The sequence below is a fragment of the Gymnoscopelus microlampas genome, assembly GCF_963454915.1.
Source record: "Gymnoscopelus microlampas genome assembly, chromosome: 17".
Classification (NCBI taxonomy): domain Eukaryota; kingdom Metazoa; phylum Chordata; class Actinopteri; order Myctophiformes; family Myctophidae; genus Gymnoscopelus; species Gymnoscopelus microlampas.
This window is the reverse complement of record NC_139954.1, coordinates 21,153,308-21,176,222: the sequence shown is the minus strand read 5'-3', so window position 1 is coordinate 21,176,222 and position 22,915 is coordinate 21,153,308. Positions and strand designations below refer to the sequence as shown.

The 22,915-nt window shown below is 42.5% G+C and overlaps 1 protein-coding gene across 1 annotated transcript in view; it reads left to right on the top strand.

The window, feature by feature from the left end:
• nck2a (NCK adaptor protein 2a) overlaps positions 1-22,915 on the top strand; it is a 36,378-nt gene that overhangs the window by 5,391 nt on the left and 8,072 nt on the right. Inside the window, exon 2 of the mRNA XM_084084519.1 lies at positions 17,369-17,610. Within this exon, the coding sequence (XP_083940645.1) occupies positions 17,385-17,610 (226 nt within the window). The 5' untranslated portion in view covers positions 17,369-17,384. The remainder of the gene's footprint in view (positions 1-17,368; positions 17,611-22,915) is intronic.

Genomic DNA, 22,915 nt, shown 5'->3' with positions numbered 1-22,915 from the left:
GTAATCTGATTTTATTATCTCCGCCATGCTGTAAGGTGGACAGTTTGTGTGTGTGTGTGTGTGTATATTATTATATTTCTCATAGTTTATTATAATTCTCATAGTTATATTATAATATTGTTTTTATAATGCATTCTAAGAACTGTTATTATTTGTTATAATGTGATTATAAGTCAGAATTGGTCATTGGGTGCTTTAAGTAAATCACATTCCTGGACGTGTAGGCAGAAACATGTTGTGGTGTTTTTGAATAGATATTCCTTAAACCACCCAGCCACCCAATTAGAATTGTAAGTAATCATTCAATGTGACTTACACTCACACTATAATACAGTATAGCAGTGATTTACAGCGACAAAGCAAAATACATTTGACTCTTATGTACTTGAACAAAACATTTTTTTAAATCAGGAGCAGGTAGCTAGCTATACAATCAAAGGTTCTACCATACCAAACATCAGTTTAATTTGTGAAAAATGTTTCTTTGTGTATTTTCTGTTTCTTTGAATAACACTGAAACATCGAAAACCAAAACTGTGGGCATTTGAAATCTTCAGTTTAAAGAACATATTGTGAAGTCTTTCCTAGTGAAACGGGCAGGGTGTGTCTCAGCCAAGCGACGTCGGGCAGTGGGGGGGGGGGGGGGATCATTCACTGACTGAATCAGTCAGCGCAACACATTCAGCCGGCCATCCCATCCCCTCGGGCTGTGGGATCTAAATGCAACAATGCACGACTCACTCACAGTGCGTTTTACACTGCAACAAGGCAGTGCTGAATCAAGTTTGTTATTGCATTGCCTATTTCTCACCCCAAATGTTTTCAGATGCATACAGTATGTTAGCATACTGTTTACATTTAAAACTAATACGTTTGTAACACACTGTCCGACTGCCATCTTTCTTTAGATTCAACTGAGTAGAATTGCCCTCTAGTGTGACTCTAGCATAAATGAATCAGCTCTGTGTGGAAGAGGGACATTAAACTAACAGGTGCCAGATCATATTATTGGTTGAAATTGGTCTGGACCTGCTGATCAGTAATCACGCATAAATATGGTTTCCTTTGAGAGGAAGTAATTGAGGGACCTTTTGATATAAAAATACACAAAACATTTTAAATTTATTTTGCATCTATTGTTAACGATTAACGTCTCCATTATGACATGCTAGGATATGCTCTAAAAGTGTGAAAAACATATTCTTTATTTCAGCTGGTCTTTAATAAATGTAAAGCAATAACAACAAGCCACAATAACAAGCTTCTTGGAGCTTCGGTGGCATCTGTTTTCATCTAAAAAGTATGTTAGTGAGATGGAATAAATAGAAATGTAACTTTCCAAATACATTTGAGGTTAACAAGTTTCCCAAAATGAATGGGAGAGAAATATCAATAAGTATCAGGGTCCGGATGTGGCCTGTGGGCAGCCAGTTGCTCATCATAGATTTATATAATTATAATTATACCCTTGTAAAAGAGTCACAGTAGAATGAGCAAATCAGTGGGACGTTTGACTTGAGCTTGTTGAGATCATGGCATCCAGGTTTCTCAAGATTGTTTGCAGAGCATTCGGCATAATCCAGAGAATAGCCAATGCATACTCTGAAAGGGAAAGCGAAGTAGTGCCATAGAGGAATCTCATGTCTCACAATAGAACTGCGCGTTTGCTGAGACATGCGTTGAGGGCAGCTTAGGGAGATGGAATTCAACACCAGTGAAAACCTGCCACATGCTCTGTTGCCCCAAGACTGCATGAGCAAAACAAAGGTCAGGCTGTCACAATTATATACTGAGCTACAAAATACACACCAGTTAAATATCCTGAGCTTAATTTATACTTTGTTGCACGACTGCGTCGCTCACCAAAGCTATTTGTTGTACTACTTGTAGTTGAAATTCAATTATTATCGGTGTGCAATATGGTCCTGCCATGAAGTTTGTATAAACGAGTCTGGTCAAGACATCCAGCGCAGCAGAGTGCACAGGGCAATGAACTCATTCACAGCCTCACTCATATTATAATAGACATGTTTCATGGTTTTCAGATCTGTTTCTGTGGGTTTTGCATTTTGGTTTCATATCTGTTTCTGTGCTTTTAGCAGCACTGGTTCCATGTTGCCAAAGAGGAGCTGTGGTACATTTAGGAGTCCACAGGGGGTCCTTGAATGTACACAATTCTGACCATTAATGTACTGTAAACCTGGTTTAATTTCTGAGCAGTGAATAACAAATACAAACAGAGCTGTTGTGGTGTGGCCCTTGAGCTTTCTGACAATGACTATCTGTATCTGTAAATCCCTCTTCTACAGAAATGGAAGGCCATCTGTATTGTATGTATATGCTTTTTGAAGTTTCTTCATAGAATACCTCTTATTATGTATAATTTCACAATATTCTGAAGTGTGCTGCTTCAGGGTGAATTCCCAGTTTCTGGATGGGGCATACAGTAGTGATATGCTTTCTTTACACACACACACACACACACACACTCACACTCACTCACTCACTCACTCACTCACTCACTCACTCACACACACACACACACACACACACACACACACACACACACACACACACACACACACACACACACACACACACACACACACACACACACACACACACACACACACACACTCACACTCACACTCGTGCATGCAGGTGCACACACAGTGCTGTATAAAAATAATGCTTTATTTATGAGATGTACAGCTCAAAGTGCCACAGGGCAGTGCATGCATAGTATTCCACACATGCACACACACAGGTTTAGTGACATATTGCTGGCAACCTATTTACGCTATCTGCGGCAGAGGCAGAGCTGTTTTGAGTGTGACCTCTGTCTGCCTCAACAGTGTGTGGAGGGCTGTTGGCAGATGTTTGCTGAATGTGGTGCTTCAGTGTTTTATGTGGCCACAGCACTATGGAAGAAATGATATCATCAGCATGCTTCATGTCAGGAACAGAAACATCGTCCTCCCAGGCAGAAGCCACACAAAATGACTAGTGGCATTGAATGGTCTAGCAACCCGTCATGCAGTGGAATTCGAAAACACAGGGGAGTGGATTTATACTGGATTTAGCTGGATTTATACTTAGTTGCATGCATGCTGGTGTCGTGCACCGAAAATAGCTGATCTACAAGCCGACAAGACGCCACAGCACAACGATAGTTCAGAGATGAAAAATTACATCAGTTAAGTTTCTTGTGTCCCTTTTGTCCAGGTGTTATATTCCTTGAATGAAGTAGTCTGTAAACACTAATGCCTCATTTTTACTTGGTTGAGCACTGTCGCACATATCCGAAAATAGCAGATTTATAAGCGACACTGGCACACAACTAATATTAACCCATTTAGACCGGGAATCCCTATAAGTAACTATACCTTTCAATCCAGGAACCCCTTTTGGGGTAGTTGTTGCTATGTACAGTATATAGCAACATAATTTTTTTGTTATTTTTGAATACATATTTTAAGTCAGGATTAGGTCAGGATTGAGAAGGCGTTTTTAGAATCGGCCTCAAGTCTAAATGGGTTAAGGACATTGACGTGCATCAAGTTGGTCCTCTTGTTTACCTCGAAGGTGGGATTTTTTTAAAGCGTCAAAATGTCTATGTCTGGGACATTTGTCCCTGCGTCCCGCATGAACCGAACAATGTCCTGCATTTTGCGCCTTTAATTACCCCACCCCATCCCTCTTAAAAAAAAAACATCTGTGTTATAAATCAATGTGCAAGTTTGGCTAGTTGTGTTGATTGAATGTCTTAACGTGAGAGACAGATCTCAGCGTTAAGAGATCCTGTCACAACAAAGGGGTCACTGGTGCACTGCTCAGGCAGCACGCAACCAAACTAATACTTGGAATATTAAACATCCGATTTACCAACGCATTTGCAGAGACTGTTTAAATTGTGCCTACACAGAGCCTGCAAATGTTGGAATTCAATCGGAATATGACAAATCTGACATTTGATTTATATACATCTTCTCACATTACTCCAGAGCTAGAGACACATTATAAAAGGACATTAGATTTTTTTATTGTCAGCATGTAAAAAAGAAATTAAGAAATTGGTGAGTGGTAAGAACAACGATGCGCTCAATCTCTGCTTACGTTAACATTTTATGAATGTAAAAGATCTCAGTGACTTGCTCTCTTTATGTTCGCTTTTTAGATGATATGAGCATTTGTACAAACTACACACCCACAAGTCTTACACGGTCTCTTGGTGTAGGTGGCCTGATATTGTTAAATATGGGTGCCAAGAACACAGATAAATTGTCCCTTGAATATGTTGCATGATGTTTAATTTCACATGTACCATTTTCACCGATTGTATCTCTCCACTAGTCTGGACATACATTTGTAGCTATCTCTAATCTGGTGTGATACCAAATTCTGGACACACCCAATTAACATTCTTATGCACAATTCATAAAAACACTCTATCTGAAAACATGTCCGCTTCCTGCATCATCCAAGTTATTACAAACCAAGCAGCAATAAAGACATGACAAAAATGTGTGGATTTTCTCCATAAACCTCCAAAAAGTGTACAGTATGTACGGCTCATAGCTGTTGCACCAGGTACTGGCAGAAGTTGCCGTGGTGCAGCTGTTATTGTGGTCCGCATAAAAACAATTTTGTGAATTGTAGTTTTATTAAGAAAATATGCAGTTTCCTCTTGTTTTCATTGCTGGTGGCCTTTTACATTGACAACGGAAGAAGCTGACCTGTTTTCAGCTGGTGAGTGTGCTTATATTGGTGCTGCTGCCTGCTGGTCGAGGTTGTTTTTAGAAATTGTGCAGGAGAATTTGTATTGGGTGCATCCAGACTTTAGTATCATGCCAGAGTATAGATACTGAAGTCTATCTGGGCTAGCTCTCCATTTTCCACAGGGCTGTCAGAAGAAAGTTATACAGTACAGAATAATGTATACACAAACGGATGCACAAGACAAGTAGTATACCAGTGGTCTTCAACAGGGGGTCCTCAGAGTTACTAGAGGCGGGCCACCAAATGTTTAATATTATTAACAAACAATAACCTTTTATTTGCACAAGACTGATGATAGGATTGTCAAACAAATCTATGAAGCCATTAAAGCTGCAGCATGGAGTCACTTAAAAGTCACTTAAAAGAAAAGAAAAAACCCTTGGAATACTTAAAAGCTGGTCTCAAATCTCTCAACACCAACGGTCAACAGACATTGATAAGACAATCAGTTAAATATGGTGGGCTAGCTTTGAAAGCCTCTGATGAAGTTGCATGGAAGAAAAAATGTAACACAACTAGAGGTTCACATCTATAAAATTACACATATAATAATATAATAAATGGTTTCTGTTGTTCCTCAGTGCATGTTGAACATCTCCCATATACTGTACATATACTATATGTGCTTTTGACACAGTTTCTGTTGTCTGACTCACTCTTGACAAGGTTGGAAATCAAATCTCCATATATACAGTATGTGCATTTGGTTTATGTTGTGTATGACATCAGTGCATGTTGATCGCCATACAGTATATGTGCTTTTGACGTGACATCAGTGCATGTTCTTCTCTATATATGTGCATTTGACGTGACGTCAGTGCATGTTGACCTCCATGTGCATTTGACTCCATATATGTGTATTTGAAGTTAGACGGTGGGATTTCACGCCATCTAGGGTTGACCATATTAGATCACCATGGTTACTCAAGAGTATACTACAGTGAGCGACTTCATGTTAGAGTGAGCGACTTCATGTACTCCATCTTTGTGCATAATGGTCAACCCTGAACTCCATGTATGGTCATGGTTGACGTGGAGCTCCTTACACGGATCCTTATATGGTTTGTTTGGGTCTGGTGTAATGCTGTCACAGTCAGCATGACACGCCATATTTGGGTGTAGCTGCAGTAGGAACTCTATGGTGGATATTCTGAGTCATAGTGAACTCTGTATATAGTTATGTTTGAGTCATAGTGAAGACTATATATGGTGAGCCTAGTGACAGGGGCCCATGGGGGCCCTGTAAAGGCTGCGGTCCACCCGTTTTCTCCATACATGGGCATGGTCACTTTGTCCTTAGGCCCCAGCCATAAAAGTCTGTCCCCTTTCGTCCATACATGGGCATGTTTTGTACCCGTTTTCTCCATACATGGGCAAAAAACAGGTTTTGGTCACTTTGTCCTTATGCCCCAGCCATAAAAGTCTGTCCCCCTTTCGTCCATACATGGGCATAGACACAGGCTGACACGTCATGTGAAGTCTGGGTCTGGCAGAACCAGGTCTCCTGGTCTTGTTTATGACACCCTGCTCTCATTCACTATACTAGACACTCAGAAATGAGAGGTAGATGAATAATGATAGTAATTTTCACCATGGGGCCACTTAGAGTACATTGTAACTGTTACGAACATTCAGGGCATACTTAGGAAACATTCAGGGCATAGTTGCCAGCAATAGCCTATATATGGAGATCCCCATAGATGGAGATAATAGACCTGCAAAGTCGTCATAGAGACCCAAACGTGCCATATGTACGGAGTCTGACATCAGCGAACCCTTCCCCGAAACTCCATGTATAGACATAGCTAGAGCCATATGAAATCCGTGTTAACGGAATCGCGGACGGAATCGCGGAAATGACCAATAAAAATGGAATTGGAATAAAACACGGAATATTGCAGAATTTGGAAAATTAAAAAAAATCGCGGTAAAATATTTTTTTTTACCGCAAATTTTTACAAATCCACGGGACACCACCATTTTGCATGGCCACATCCTACTTTATAAACAGTCAAATCCACGTAGAAATAGTCTTAGAAAGACGATAGAAACAATAATACATGGGCGACGCCATTTTGCGCATGCTCAGACCGAATTAGACCGAATTATTTTGGGAACATTTTTGCGTATAACACAACAAGGGCCATGTATGGACTGTTATATCTTGAACATTTATTCATTTCCACTTACCAGACACTTTTTTTATGGTAAAAATGAGCATAAAAAGCAAAATACAGAATTCAGAAATATTAAAATGGAAAAAACAGAATTTGGGAAAAAATAAAACGGAATTGGGAAAAAAATAAAACGGATTTCATATGGCTCTAGACATAGCCATCACGTCCAGGGCTGAAGTCTTGATCCCATATTTGGCCATAACTAACATCGGCAGCTCCATATATGGAGACGTCTGACACTATCTGACATCATCATAGTGATGTCAGGACCGCAAGCCAGCATTATAAGAAGAGGCTCGAAACCTCTCAGATAGGCATGTTCCAGAGCGATTCCGAGAGACATCTCAACTCTCTCCCGAGTACCAGGAGGTTGGCTGGCCTTACAACCCAGTTAATCACAGATTGCATATTCAGGACGACTAGCTGGCCTTACAACCCAGCTAGGCCTTCAAAGTGGCTCTTGAGTCCGGTTCTAAAGAACCAGTCGATTATCATTGTTATAGTAGCCATTGCAGATGGATAGTCCAGTGGGACCCTGACACTAAATACTGGATACTTTATCTTAATTTGATTTGTCCGGGATGTTAGAAAATATACAGTACTTGCCTGAGCAAGGGTTTGGTGGGATGGGGCTTCAAGGATCCCAACAGGTCTATTAGTGGTGTATCACTATTTCTTTATTGTTCTCTCTACATAAGAAGACGTTTGTCTCTGGGGAGCCACCAGGTTGCACTTGATCAAAGAGAATAATTCAGAGCTGTGGGGCGGGGGGGGGGGGGGGGGGGGGGCTGGACTGGAGAGGAGAGGAGAGTCGAGAAACAGGAGGTACAAAGAGCTGGTAAAGCTCTAGCCAGGACTCAGGAGAGAGTCAACAGTGGGTTGTGTTAACTCTGTGAAAGAACATGGGGTGAGAGACTCCTCCTCAGGCAGAGTTTTCAGAGAGCTGTTCCAGTACTTTCTGTCCTCCACCACATATTTTCGCATACTTATCATTATCTTTGGTCCGGTAGGTACTGTACCTGCTGCCTCATCAGGTGTTAGTTGTTCCGATTATACCTCTTGCCTACTATGGCACACCTAACGACACTCATAGCGACTGCATGGCTAACTGTTTACTTTTGAATATTCCTTTTAAAAAGACATGTGGGTTCGATCCATTCAAACTTATCGATTTTCGAATGTATATTATTTTTGATATAAAACGTGCAGTAAAACTTAATTCCAAGACCGCAGAAGTCTCTTTCTTTCTCTATGCGCCGGCCACGGTTGGTGCTGAGAAACCCGCTCTCTTGAGAGATGATGAATGATTCATACTTATTTCATTCTATAGCCTCATTTTAATAAAGCTGTAATGGTTTAGATACAAGCCCTTATACAAGGACTTCTCTTGGATGTCTTCTCCAAGGATGTGCTCATTGTGCTGTGATGGAAGTTGGAACAATCTTTACCTCAACATGAAACGTGAAATTATAATCAAAATAGTTAGTTAAACTGTCAGCCGTCACTACAAAACGAATTGCCTGTTTCAGCTGGATCTGTTATCAAGTGAAGTTTTGTGATTAAGTGTGTGCTTTCTAGTACGAGCGAATCGGGTTATCTGTGTGTCTGCGGTGTGAAGTCTGCGAGGCAGCTGATTTATCCTACACACACACACACACACACACACACACACACACACACACACACACACACACACACACACACACACACACACACACACACACACACACACACACACACACACACACACACACTCTCCCCCTCTCTTTGTGTATTTTCCCTCCCAAGTTACCTCATTATGGCAATGTCTATGGCCGCAGCTCATTGCCTGTAGAGAGGGACGTTCACAGATGTTAACCTGCATCATTACACGGATGGATAGGGATCGTGGACTGTGATGGTGAACCCGTCAGAGTACTGTAATCTCCACAGCTCACTTCTCACTTCTGGCATTTTGTAACTGAGATCCAAATCATGTCAAATAAACCATCTTGGCTGATTAATGTAATGGGGTTCTTTATGTCCTTGGGAGGAGTTTATTCTCCACAATATATTTCACTACTACTGATGTACTGAATTCAACATGACAGGAAAAGACCTTTCACTGGCTTATGGAGGGAAGTGTTGGGAGGGTTGCAGGAATAGGAAGGCAGTTTGAACACACACACACACACACACACACACACACACACACACACACACACACACACACACACACACACACACACACACACACACACACACACACACACACACACACACACACACACACACACACACACACACATTACCACTGCTGTGGCTTGTGCGTCCCCAGATGGGAGTTGAAAACAGCAAAGCATTTCATGAGCAGAGGTAGAACAGCGTAAACTCACTTACAAATGTACCTTTGTGTGTTTAGAACCGTTGGTTGCAGGGATCTAAATTGTGTTGCATGAATTCTCAGAGGCTGTTCTTATTAGAGTCAAATTTGGTTTACAGTATGGTGTCTTAGGGCTGTCCTGATTAAATACATTCTTAGTTGACTATAAATATGAGGTACTAATATAATATTCATACTTGTTGTTGACTTGCCTAATCAATTAGTTGATTCAATTATCTGTAAAATTGTGTTTGCTGCACACGTCTAATCATGCAGAGATCAGCCATTTCAGTTTGGTGAGGTTGAGACCTGAACTGAATATTGTAACGTTGATTTAACAATGGCTGCTAGCTATTGAAAGCTATAGACTGGCATAATTAAAAGGTTTTATCAACTAACAAAGTCTTGGTTGACTAACTTGACACACCAGGCAGAATGAATAGACGAACAGTGGCCAGTGCCATTCATGTGCTCATATTATGACCTGAGGTATCGACAGGAGGTGTTACCCTTTAGCCTCTCATGTTGTGTTGAATGTGTTCCATTGCAGACCTAACCTGCAGTAGACAGGAAGTGTAATTCTTTTACGAGGGCAATCCGCAGGTAACATGAGAATAGAGGCATCGGATTTCATCAATTTAAATTGGATGTGTATGATTACTGTAGGTTAACAGTCTGCTGAAGCTGAACCTCCTAACTGCTTACACTAGCAGATCTGGAGTGAGTCTCTCCTTAACCTTCACTGCATAACTCTTTCAGTCATTAACTCTTGAAGGGAGTAGCATACTTCATATCCTAAAAGGATCTAATTGCTTTACATCTAGTGCCAGTGCTTGCTGTTGAGCGCCTTGGTTGGTTCACTGAAGGACTGCAGTGTAAGAAATGCAGCAATTTGTGGCTTGTTTTGCTTACACCATTTAATTGATTTGATTCCACCTGCTTTCCATATCCAACTCAGCAGTGTTCCAAGAAGAGCCAATAATAATACAGCAGAGTGTAGATACAGTAGCATTTCTTGCCTTTGTCCTCAAAGTGCTCAATATGGTTTGGAGCAGCTAGAGCTAGATGTCTACAGTGAGTTTATTTTACTTTATTGAATTCATCACTGCTTCTGAGGTTTTACTCAGAGATGAAGGGGGAAAGAATCATGGCTTTTGTGTACTTCACTAGATAGTTTTCCTCTGTTGAACAGCACACAATATTTGCAAAGCCTGAAAATAAAATATAGCACAGTACAGCGGTACTCAGTTCTCTGTAGCCCGTGGCCTCAGAGTCATTTGACCTGGAAATAACCCCAATTTCTGATTGCTAGAAAGCACTGGCAAACAAACAAACACAGATATACTGTCATACAAGCACGCCAGACTCCGCCAGAGGTAAACAAACAGGACCGCACATCAAAGCCGTTGTTCTATTTGCTACTACAGGCTGCAGCAGTTTGTTTTGCTTACCACGGAGCCGGGAGATACGTAGCAGACTATCACCTAAGGAAATAGAACACACACTTTCTTATGAACTAGTGATGCACAATAGAAAAAAGAAAACTACAAAGCTATGGTAATGAACCAGAGAGTCTGTGCAGAGGATGGTGTTTGAGATTTGACTGAGTGATGAACCAGCAGCACAGCCCTGTTATAGGAAATGTTAGGGGACAAAGTAGGTAGGAACTCAAGCACAAGTGCACAGTACAATACTCAGTGTTAATTTAACTGAGAGTATACAAAATGTAATGTACCGAATTGAACAGCAGAGAGAAAAGGAATAATAGGATGAGAGTGGAACCTTTGCATTCTAGAAGACAAGAGTGGAGTGCATGTGATAAAGGCACTTTATGTAGGATGTACCCCTGTCATTGAAACTAGGACCACCCACCACACGTAGTGTAGTCATGGAGATTCACTTAACAATGTCCATGGATGAAACACATCAGAAAATGAAAGTGACGTGTGAGTCAGTTGCTTTGAAAGAGGGAGTGGGCAGTTGAAGACAGAAAGGAATTCCTCATTTCTGGCTGAACTCAAACTGCATGTCGCTCTGGACTTTTTGTGTTTCCCATGTACAATAAATACATTAACGGCAAGTGCTTTAACCGCAGACATCCGAATTGGATGAACTGTTTTGATCATATACAAAACAGTTGCTAAATCATGAAGGATCTGTGTTAACATCACAAATGTGTGCTTGGCTTATCAGGGTTTAGTTGAAGTGCTCTGACCAAGGCTCTGCACAGTAGAATCCGTTTTTTTTTAAGGAGCACTGCCCTATCCTCGACTGCGTAGTCATGTGGCGAGGGATGATAGCAGGCCTGGATCTAATTCTGTGGTCTGTGGAGCGCGCCGGTAGCTGAACTCATCTCCTCCGTCTATTTTTGAGCCGGCAGTGGAAAAGGAACAGCTTGAGGTCTTTCCCCAAGACCTCCTCGAGAGGTTCGAGTATCGGGGAGCCTATTGATGTTTTTATCCTGGTCCCTTTGATGATATTCTTGCACGCATGGTACCCATTTTTTACCCCCACACAGAAGAAAAGCAACCACCGACCTCATCAGAGAGACAGAGATGAGCTCGAACGCTGGCGTACACCACGCCCTCTCTGCATGCAAGATATTTTGTCATATGAAAAACATCCCCGTTTTATGATGTGTGTGACATGTCAACAATTGGATCTGTCACTCACCACATTTGTTTTATTTTTGCTCTGTCAGTGATGTACAGTATTTGTTTGAGACGTGTTCACAGCAGAAGTTCATGACGTTGAACATGTTAACATCGAATGCCTTAAAGTAGGGGTGTGCGATATGACGATAAGAATACAGCGAGTGCACATTCTAAGGGTTGCAGTTCTATACCTTAATTTATACTTGTCATATACTTATACTTGTATACGGTGTCATTCGCCAAAAATAACAGATCTGCCGCGGCTCAACGTGTTGTTAGCTTGGAGATCTATTATTTTTGCTCACCCATGCTTCCACCGGCCCCTTCCACTTTTAGGAAGCTGTTCTTAACCCTAACCCCTATCGTGATAAAAATTGTGATCGTGATTCTGGCTGAAAAGAATCGTGATATATTTTGCCACATCGCCCACCCCAACCTCAAATGTATTTTGTTCTCTATTAGGCTTGCTCACTCAGTCTCTGACCTGTTTTTAGAGAGCATTTGTAACAGCCAGAGCATTTAGAGAGGTCTATTAGGCCTCTCCTGATCACAGAGGCCCGTTCACTGTCAACCAAATGGGATGCACTAGGCATGCCAGGGTGAATTTCCTTCTGTTTCAGCCTCTTGAGGTTGCTCAAAAAGCTGCAGACACTCAGTGCTCATAGGGGGTAAAATGGTCCCTCTCCCTTAAATGTGAACGGCTGGAATGAAGGGGGTTGAGGGGGGTGGAAACATTCTCCTATTGGTCGATCTACTGGCTGGGGTTGACCTGAATGCCAAAAACAGAAAGCTCTGCCAGACATTCTTTTTTTTTTTTTTTTTTACATTCTCTCTTTTTTCCATAATCCTCTTTTACCTTCTCTTCTCTTTGTGCTGAAAGAGCCTCTGAGCCCCCTTCCCACCTCAGTGAAGGGAGCTGTGAAGTGCTGGCGTAGTCCCACTCAGCAGTCTGTGGGATCCTCATTCTTCTTTTAACACTCTCAGAATGGAGGGTCACAGGGAGCACAAGCTCTCACACTATTCTGTTTTAACCCCTTTTCTCCTGTGTGTGTGTGTGTGTGTGTGTATGTGTGTGTGTGTGTGTGTGTGTGTGTGTGTGTGTGTGTGTGGAGGGGGGGGGGGGGCTTGCACACATACAAATCCTTTCATTAAAATACAATCTTCTGCCGTCTTTCTGGCCAGATCAATAAAACAGGTGGAGCTAATTGATTTAAAGACCATTTGATTCTAAAACATACCATTTTATGAACCCATTTATAGCCCATAGCTTAATGACTCACGCTGGAGTAAGCTGAGCCTCGCAGACTGCTGGCGGTTGTTTATGCAAGGCTCTCTCCGACTGATTTCTGTAGACTTGACAGTGATGGCGTGTTGGTAGACCATCGGTGCGTGTATAAGAATGATGGCTTACGTGGCACTCTGGCATGTGTCAATGCACACAGGAGGAGGATTGATCCTGTTCTCGGTGGCATTCCCATCACTCTCCCTAATGAGCATGGTTGTCAGGGAGACAGAGGAGTTAGGGGAGGGGAGGGGGGGGGGCGAAGGACTCTGGCACTGATGGGAGCATACATACGACTCATCTGTTAAATCACTGATTAACACAGGGGCAGATGGTAGGTGGATGATGGAATTTTATGAGGAAATATATTAGAATGAAATGATGAATATAAAAAGAAATTGGCATTTTGCTCGTTGTAATCTAGCCCTGCTGGCCTGAGGCAGATAGAAGCCTCATGCTCACATACCACCTGTCACACGGACGGTTTAACGTCACTGTCCCTCGACATGTCCCCGTAAATCTTCTACTTCATGTATACTTTCAAAGAAACAGTGCAGCCACTGACTTGGGATATGTTTGGAGGATATGCACTGAATTCTTTCTTGGGTCGCTATTGCTGGTACTGTCCAATGGAAAGTCTTGGCTATATGCTGCATGCACAAATGAAGTTATTGTTAACCCCACCCGCCTCTTCCGGTGGCATGTTGCACAATTCCCTTCTCGGCTGCCTCACCTCCTCTGCTGTCCCTGTCCCAGCCTGTAAGGGAATCCGGTTTGACAGCTTTAGTGACTACAAGCAGGGGCGCATTCAGAAATGCAGCATTCCATTCTTTTTATCTTCCGGGCTGTGCGTAGTTTGTAGATATGGAAAGAAGACATTTGTGAGATGTTCTCCTGTCGTGTGACACACATCTGATTTTGTTTTGGCAATGTAGCTATCTGCAATCAATGCTTGGATAACTGCAATTTCTCCTCTGCCATGTGCAGTGCTGTCTCTGTGTCTCTGGCCTAATTGAAGTGGAATTTAATATCTGGTCTATTAAAAAAATACGCCCAATGCCTCAGTGTTCTCATTTGCATTTCATGAAATATTATCTGCATAGAAGATATGAATCTTCGCAGCGGTAATGGAATCTTTTATATGCTGTAATTTGTGAGGCTTACACTTCTCACGAGTCATAATTCTCTTTTGTGGCCAAGCTTTATCTACTCTATGCCCTCTCGTTAAAGAACAAAGTGCAGATGACAATATGAGAAAGGAAACGTGTGATCTCTGGCATCCCCGTTTTTGTAGTGTACACACACTCACTTTAACCCATTAAGACCTGAGGCCGATTCTACAAATGCCTTCTAAATCAGTAGTTATCACACTCAACATTTTTCAAAAATGTTCAAAAATGTGGATGTACAAGCTCGCAGCTGTTAGCTTGTATATCTGCTATTTCTTCGCAAAAATCTAAAATGACAAAGATTCTTTCCTGGTTTTAATGGGTTAAAGTACTCTTTTCCTACCCTCTGGCCAGTTAAGGGTGTTTCACTCAGCGGGTGTTTAGTATACACCCCTGAAACACAATGAATAGTCAATTGTCGCATTACTATGCAGATGATACATTATTCATAAATGATTAAACATGGTGTAATGACTTTCATACATCTGTAAAAGGTTTGTGACTGATGCAATAGCACCCTGGTTTTGAGTTGAAAGGATACATTAAAAATGTCCACTTCAGCTAGTGCTCTTTGGTTGTTGGTTGGGGGCAGGGTATTTATGAAGTAAGGGCACAGGTATAGGACACTAAGGTAAAGAAGGGCTTGCTTTGGGAAAAGCCTGATACCTTCTGGCATAGCTGCCTTAAACAACCAGACTCACTTTGTATACTTTGGTCTGTCATAATGTTATTATTGTTGTATTGCTGTTGTTGTGTACTATTATATGAACTGTTGTCTGTCTAATATGTACAGGGATTTTGAAAGGAATTTCCCCTTGGAGACAATAAAGTCCAAAGTAAAAATGTTCCAGAATTTACCACATCCCACAATAGAAGGGGTTTGTATTGCTTCAGATCGGATGCGCAATCGGCTAGTTTTATTGTTAGCAATTAGACGGAAGATTTATGTGACTGAACTTCGAAAACAGAAAACAATTGCTTTCTTCAGTTGTATCATTCGGTCTCCCCATTCCAACAACTGAATCATCAGATAATCTCTCCTTCATATTAACCAAACTTTCTTCCATCATTTACTTTGACTTATTATTTTCCAGGCTGCTGTCTGTGAGCTTTGCGGTGTTCTAGACATACGTAGGCTGGATGGCTCAGATGTTTTTCATACCATCAGTTCTCCTATCGAAATGTTTGACAGGACAGAAGTACGCCAAACTAGATCAAACTTTCCCGATGCTTTAATGTGTCATACTGTACCACACACAGACAGACGTATACACACAGAGGCAAAACATATTCTCCTGCCCTGCCTTAACCCTGGTGGAGATAAAGAGCAGTTTGTAACGTCTCTGGTAAAGGCAAGCTTCAGAATGTTCTCCACTAAGCTTTACATGCCATATTTAGGCATCAGCCTCCCTGATAGGCAAACCCAACCCATCGGCTTCGCGGATTGGCCATGCTTCTTGTGACATTTGTGCCGCTGTGCCAATGTAGCACTATTGGACTCCAGTTCATTTATAGAGATTAATCAATAAACCTTTATTGAGAAACCACCAAAACCGTCCAAAACAGTAGCGGATCGACAAGCTCAAAACACGCTTCTTTGCGCCACGTTTCGAGCGTGCAGATCTGCTACTTTTGATGCTTTTGTCTGACGCTGTAGACTGTAGTATGATCAAGTAGGGCATAAATGTACAAAAAAACACAAAACGTTAGATTATTGAAGTTAGGAGGTTTCTGCCCAACAGCAACGGTATCTAAAGGATCACCAAATGCAGCCGATAATGCTGCTGTCGGAAGTGGGGCACAACTTCAAGGTGTACTTCAAGGTGTACTTTTGGAGGGTACACCCATATGCATTTGATGTCGACTGTGAGACTGTGCTTCAATATGTATAGACATTTATAAGATGTGTCCATCTATCAAACTCCAAAGAGTTCTATGTAAAGAGGTTGAGAGTGAGACTAAATCCATTACATTAATAGAAAACACTAGGTGGATGATCTCCAAGGGCATAACCATGTTATAGACATTGGGGTGTATGGGATCTCTGGGTAGATATAGCTCAAGTTGATAGAGCGTGTGCCTTAATCTCAAGGCCACTTCTGGTCAAATCCAAAACAACGTGTGTGTGTGTGTGTGTGGGAGCATTAGGACATAACTTGAATCCCAGTTAGTGTGGACATTTTGGTATGTGGGGTTGCTCAGCCTGAGATATAGGAGAAATAGCTCAATGCATGAGAGTTGACAAGTCTGCCCTGAAATGTTGCATATTGCCTTATCAAGCTAACTTTACCTGTATTTAGGTATGTAGTTGCACGCCACATTTCCCGCTTCTCCCAAGCCCCCAGAGCCACGGTAGAACAGTGAAGCGGCCGTCGCCTGGTGGTCAAATCTGGGATAGCAACACTTCCGCATTTAAAATGCTACTGCACGTGCGTCTACCGTTTGAAACCGTAGTGCGCGTGCTCATAACTCTATGGCCTGCTCTATTGGCTCCGCTATTGGTACTTCCGGCAGACTTCCTGGTGCTTCAAACGCCACTGAGCTACTTGCTTTGAAATTAATAGCTGGGGGCGGGGCAGTCCGCCCTCTAGATATATTATATGGCTTCTCCGAATTGATTTCAGCCTTACTGACTCCTCTGCCTCGTTGGCTTCTCTCATGACTAGTTTCGGAGCATGTGAGAAGGAGCATGTGGTCAGTGCAGTACTGGTTATTTTATTTATGGTTATGGTATTTTGAACGTTGGTGGTAATGTATGACTAGTATATATCGTCTTTAATCAATGTATGTTGATTGTGGTAGTTATACTGTAAACAGTAAATAATTGAAAACTAGACCTAAAAAATAAATACTTTTGCAATTCGATATTTTTCCAAAATGGTTCAGTCCTAGTGATGTGTCTTGTCCCATAACTTACCACAGCCATTCTCCCTGGTATTCCGCAGGGAGACTCCATGAAAGATGACAGAGGAGGTGATTGTTGTAGCCAAGTGGGACTACACTGCCCAGCAGGACCAGGAACTTGACATCCGCAAAAACGAGCGCCTCTTCCTGCTGGATGACTCCAAGACCTGGTGGCGAGTCCGCAACGCCTACAACCAGACAGGCTACGTCCCCTCCAACTATGTGGAGCGCAAAAACAGCCTGAAGAAAGGCTCACTGGTGAAGAACATCAAAGACACACTGGGTAAGAAAATGTTTTGCATTGGTTTGCCCGAGGGAAGAGGTAGTTTGTTTGTTTCTACATCTCGTCAGGTTCGTTACTTGGAGCCTCGTTTTCCCAGTTCTTCCAACTTTGCTGCTACTCCCTACCAGTCCCTTCTAGAGGAGATAGATGTGGTCATTAAAAATGCACCAGGGGCACGGTGGCGCAGTCTGTTGCGCTGTCGCCTCACAGCTAGAAGGTCCGATTCCCGCCCGGTATGCTGTGGGCGCTGGGGGCGTGTTCTCTCCTCCGCGTCATCAGTGGGGTTGGCGAAAGTGCCTCTGTGTGGAGTTTGCATGGTCTCCCCGTGTCTCCTAGGGTAGGTAGTGGTACCCTCACAAAAACATGCAGTAATCCTGATGGAGGGGAAAGGAACTGGTTGGAATAACGTGTTCCTTCCACCCGCTACGTCTAACCAGGGAACTTCCCCCCTGTCGGGTGATAAGAAGCGGCTTGCTAGCTCTCATGCATTGAAGGAGGCATGAGCTTGGCTCTAGGCTCTCCCTAGGCTGGCAGAGGGAGTGTAGCGCCCAGGATTACTTAGACAATTGGCACTGGGTGAAAAAAATGGGTTACAAAATCGTGGGATAAAGAATTAAAAAAAAAAAAAAAATGCACCGGCCAAAATGATCTTCAAAGGAGGAGATTATTTTCCACCACTATATAGGACACATTTTAAGACTAGATTTTCAGGCCGCTACACAGCCTTCAAATCCAGCCCTATATTGAGCTGATCAGAGCAATGGTCACCGAGTTATGGCCATTTCAAATGGTAGACACTGCTGTAACACTGCTGTTGTGCCCCATACTGTATGTGTGCATTTTAGGTGTTTTGGTGTAACTATTGCCATGGCAGACCCCTGAACAGTGTTTAGTGCGGATTGGAGCAATGGTGTGCCCGTGGTCCCTGGGGGCCGCACTTGGCCCCTGGTGTGACTATTGTCATGGCAGATGACAATTGACCTGGTTGTCCCTCCCCCTCTCAGTGGCCCTGTGTGTCTGTGTGTGTGTGGGCGTGTACATGCGTATGTGTTACCCTGGTTCTCCCTCTTATTGGGGGTACATACTAAATGATTCCCTGACTGTCTCACTGTCCTATTTGGGAGCTGTCAGCGCCCCAGGGAAAATATTAATTTGGCCATCGCTCTCTCGTATGTCAAGACATTGTCTCTGGCTCTTGAATCCTGACATCACTGACTTGAATATAGCAGCTTGTAGATGTAGCTAGACTGAGTGACAGTAGTGTCATGTGCTGAAATCAGCTGAGGGTGAAATGGATTAAACTCCACTTAAACTTTGTATTAATAGAGAAGGGCTTACCGTACCGTGCAGGGTTGTCCGTGTCAAGACTTTTAACAGATGATTAGCAATGGGCAAGACCGCTCTGCTTCCTACAACACAAATTATAGAGGGAGAGAAAGCTGAGGGGAATAGTCATTTTTTGTGCCACTTACAATTGCAAGAGAAGAGACACCAGGCAAAGTTCTATCAGGCTGGTAATTTTTCAAATAGCGGTCATATTTGGATTAAGGAAGGAAGTAGAGTCCAGTGAAAAGCGGACAATGAGAAGGGGAGAGAAAAAGAGAGATGAGGGACGACAGAGGGAGTACAGTATGTTTCTCTGACGCACTGATTTCCTCCCAGCTCTGTGGATACCTCCCCTCTGGGAAAACTACCAGAAAATGTGGGCCAACAACATGGCACCGCCTGCCACAGTCTTCCTCACTGGAGCAGCATGTCTGTTTTGACAGGACATGCATGTCTCTCTCACCTCGCCACCCAACCCCAATACCCGTCTTTTCTGCACTCTCTTTCTGTCTTTGGCCTCTCTGGTCGTGACTCTCTAGCAGATTGATGATCAGTAGAAGAGTCACTGGCTTAATGGCAGCGCTGGAATGATGGATTATCCATCGGTCCCCAACCAACGTCACATATTGACTTGCACATTATGGCCTAGTTCTGTTTCAATCTTTAGCACTAAATGTTTCATTGTTAAAAGCCTGATTAATTCAATGGGTGAGAAAATGTAGCTGATGAGGCGATGACTAAAGGTGAGGTTAAAGGCCCTGACACACAAAAAGCATCATTGACGTGAGCACCAGTGAGTGATGCGAGTCTTGCATACACTGCAATACAAGTTTGAAATGAATAGATATTACCTTGATGCGTTGCTCCATTTTAGATGGTCTGTGCTGCGCGTCAATGCTCCAAAATAGAACCGAACTCATCGCATCAGCAGGTTTTGACGCACCCGTTTGCGTGTTTAGGGGTGCAACAGTTAATCAAATCAAGACAAGACAATTGAAGCCTCTTTTATTAAGGTGCTAATACAAATAAATAATGACTGACGTTTTGATGCTACTTTAGCCATACATGGCAGCTGCTAGGAAGGCATTCATATACAGAGGTAGCAAGGAAAGTGCTCTCAATAAGCCAATAGTAGTTGGCTGTCTGGAATGCGTCAATCAGTAGTGATTGACACAAGGTTAGCTCTGAATACATGGACTTGTGAGCAGATCACACAGGTTGACATAGAATCAAAAATACAATAGTTTGTCCATGTATATTGCCATACAAAATAAGTTAAAAACAACATACAAAAGATAAAAAATAGGGCCCAAATATATTAGACCAATGAATAGATTTAAATATACAGTGAACTTTAAATATAAAAGAAAACTATGCAAGGAGAAAAAGAGAGAGAAAACCTCAGGGACCGTTTACAGAAGACATGCAAGGCTCAAGTCTTCATTTAGGCCATTGGGTTCTAAAGTGTCCAGACTATTTATCCAAAGTGCTTCTCTGCGGAGCAATTTATTTATTATGTCACCCCCCGTGGTGAGGCAGGGATTTTTTCTATTCCCCCAAATCTAAGGGATGCTGGGGAACCATGATTAGCTTGTTTGTAATGCCTGGCCATGGCATAATCAAGGTTATTGGTGCGGATAGCAGTTTTGTGCTCACCAATAAGTGGTCTCTTAGTTTGGCCAATGTAGGCCAGTCCACATGGACATTTAAGCACGTAGACCACATGATTTGGGGAAAATATAACAAGCTCATGACGTGTTGTGAGCATGTAGATCAGCTATTTTTGCGCCACACTGTTGTATAAAGTATAAAGTAGGGCTTAAGTGGTTTAACAGACTAATCGATTTAGTCGATTATAAAAAAGATCTATTCAAATATTCTGCGTTGATTTGTTGATATGATAAATGTACTAAATATCAAAACACACTTGTTGATTATTCAGTAAATAGAAATAGTAATCAACAAAATAATTACTAAGAAAATAATCAATAATTCCAGCCCTAGGTGCATTTGATGACACGAGCATCTGATAGGGCCTTAAAGTCATCTTCAATGTCCTCCTGCAAGGTCATCTAATGGAAGTAATAGGATTGTAAAAAGAGCAGAAGAATCTGATGGCTATTGACCAAATGTACTTTAAAGTCTCTAGTTTGGAATCGTACATATTTCTCAATATATTCAGTATTTTCAATGCTAGTTTTTACTTAAGCTCTCAATAATGTGTCTCCCTAGTCAAGGCAGAGTTAAATTGTAAATGGATGCATGCTGTTCTCTGTGTGTCCTCATTTATTCTTGCAAGGACTAAAAAGCAGCAGAAGATAAAAGACCAAAAATATTCAACAAACTTCCTACCTACGCAGTGCCTTTTTGACTCCTTTCACTTTGTACTGACTTAGTGTATCTACACATAAGTTATGAGGGTTCTGTCAGAGAATATGAGGGAGGAAGAAAAATAGGATTCCTTCTACTGTCTGGCACAATGTAAGATACATATTTTAACAAAACACAAGGATCTCTGGATTCTCTTTTGGGATGCTTTACTGAACTATAAACAGATTGCATCAACAGTATGTGAACAATCTATCTATAAAGCAAGGAATCTCTGCATGCGTGCGTGCGTACGTGTGTGCCCCCCCCCCCACACACACACACACACACACACACACACACACACACACACACACACACACACACACACACACACACACACACACACACACACACACACACACACACACACACGTGGAGATCCCAGGCCAGAACTCTCTCAACTTAAGTTGGTGCGTCATCAATATGACAACATAGATTTGCCTCCATGTACTCTGATAACAGGTAGTGCACTGAGTACTCTGACAACCGATACTGCACCCCTGGCAGATGTTTGTGGAATACATATGTACTGTAGTACCTACCACAGGGCAGCCCTGCATGACGCACACAAAAAAACAACAAGCATGCAGTCAATCTCCCATTTGATTTAGTCTAAGTGCTCTGGTAAATTATGCCAATCATGGAGATATTGGTAGTGCATGGCTTTTTCCAAGCACTGAACATAGGTCCAAGCTGGTATGTTTGGTAGTATGGAAGACTCACTTCAGCCAGGAACCTCTGACCCAGTGTTAAGTTCTCAGGATCAATATGCATGTAGTCCTGCTGTGGTAGAGCACAAGAGGCTGTTGCTTATTGAATAACATGCTATGTCCATGTGATGAAGAGATGGGTGAAGGTTTGGGAGTGAACGTGTGGGAGGGGAGAATGTAGTCTATTGCCAGCCAGCAGGTAATTTCCACTTCAGTGCCTTGAAGTGGAAATGAGTGAGGCAGATGTGTGTGTGTGTGTGTGTGTGTGTGTGTGTGTGTGTGTGTGTGTGTGTGTGTGTGTGTGTGTGTGTGTGTGTGTGTGTGTGTGTGTGTGTGTGTGTGTGTGTGTGTGTGTGTGTGTGTGTGTGTGTGTGTGTGTGTGTGTGTGTGTGTGTGTGTGCTTTTGCTGAGCTGAGGAGGTCTGCTACCCGCAGTGGCTGCACATCTCTGTTTTCTACCCCATGGCGGCTCCTTTTTCTCTCTCTCAAAGTAGACCCAGGAGGTGACCTTTCACCCTGGCTCATGGATATGATGTTCTTTATGATGCCTATCTATCTATATATACAATTTGAATCCTGCGCCATGTCGGTTGTCCGTATGCGACGCCAGTGTGACGTAATCTGACATCACGCCAGTGTGACGTAATCTGACATCACGATGAGACGGTCGTCCCGAATATGGACACAACGCCAGTGTGACGTCATGACATCACATCCTACCTATAAATTCTAGGATGCCGTCAGATCGCACCAGTTCGACGGCTTCCATAGTGGGTTTTGGTCATTGGAGAGGTGATGCACGTCACCTCTTTCTGAAGTGGGTACTTTCAAAGCCTGCCGTGGATTTAGGAGAGCACAAAACTCTCTCTCACACTGTGAGGTGCCTGTAAGGTGGCACTG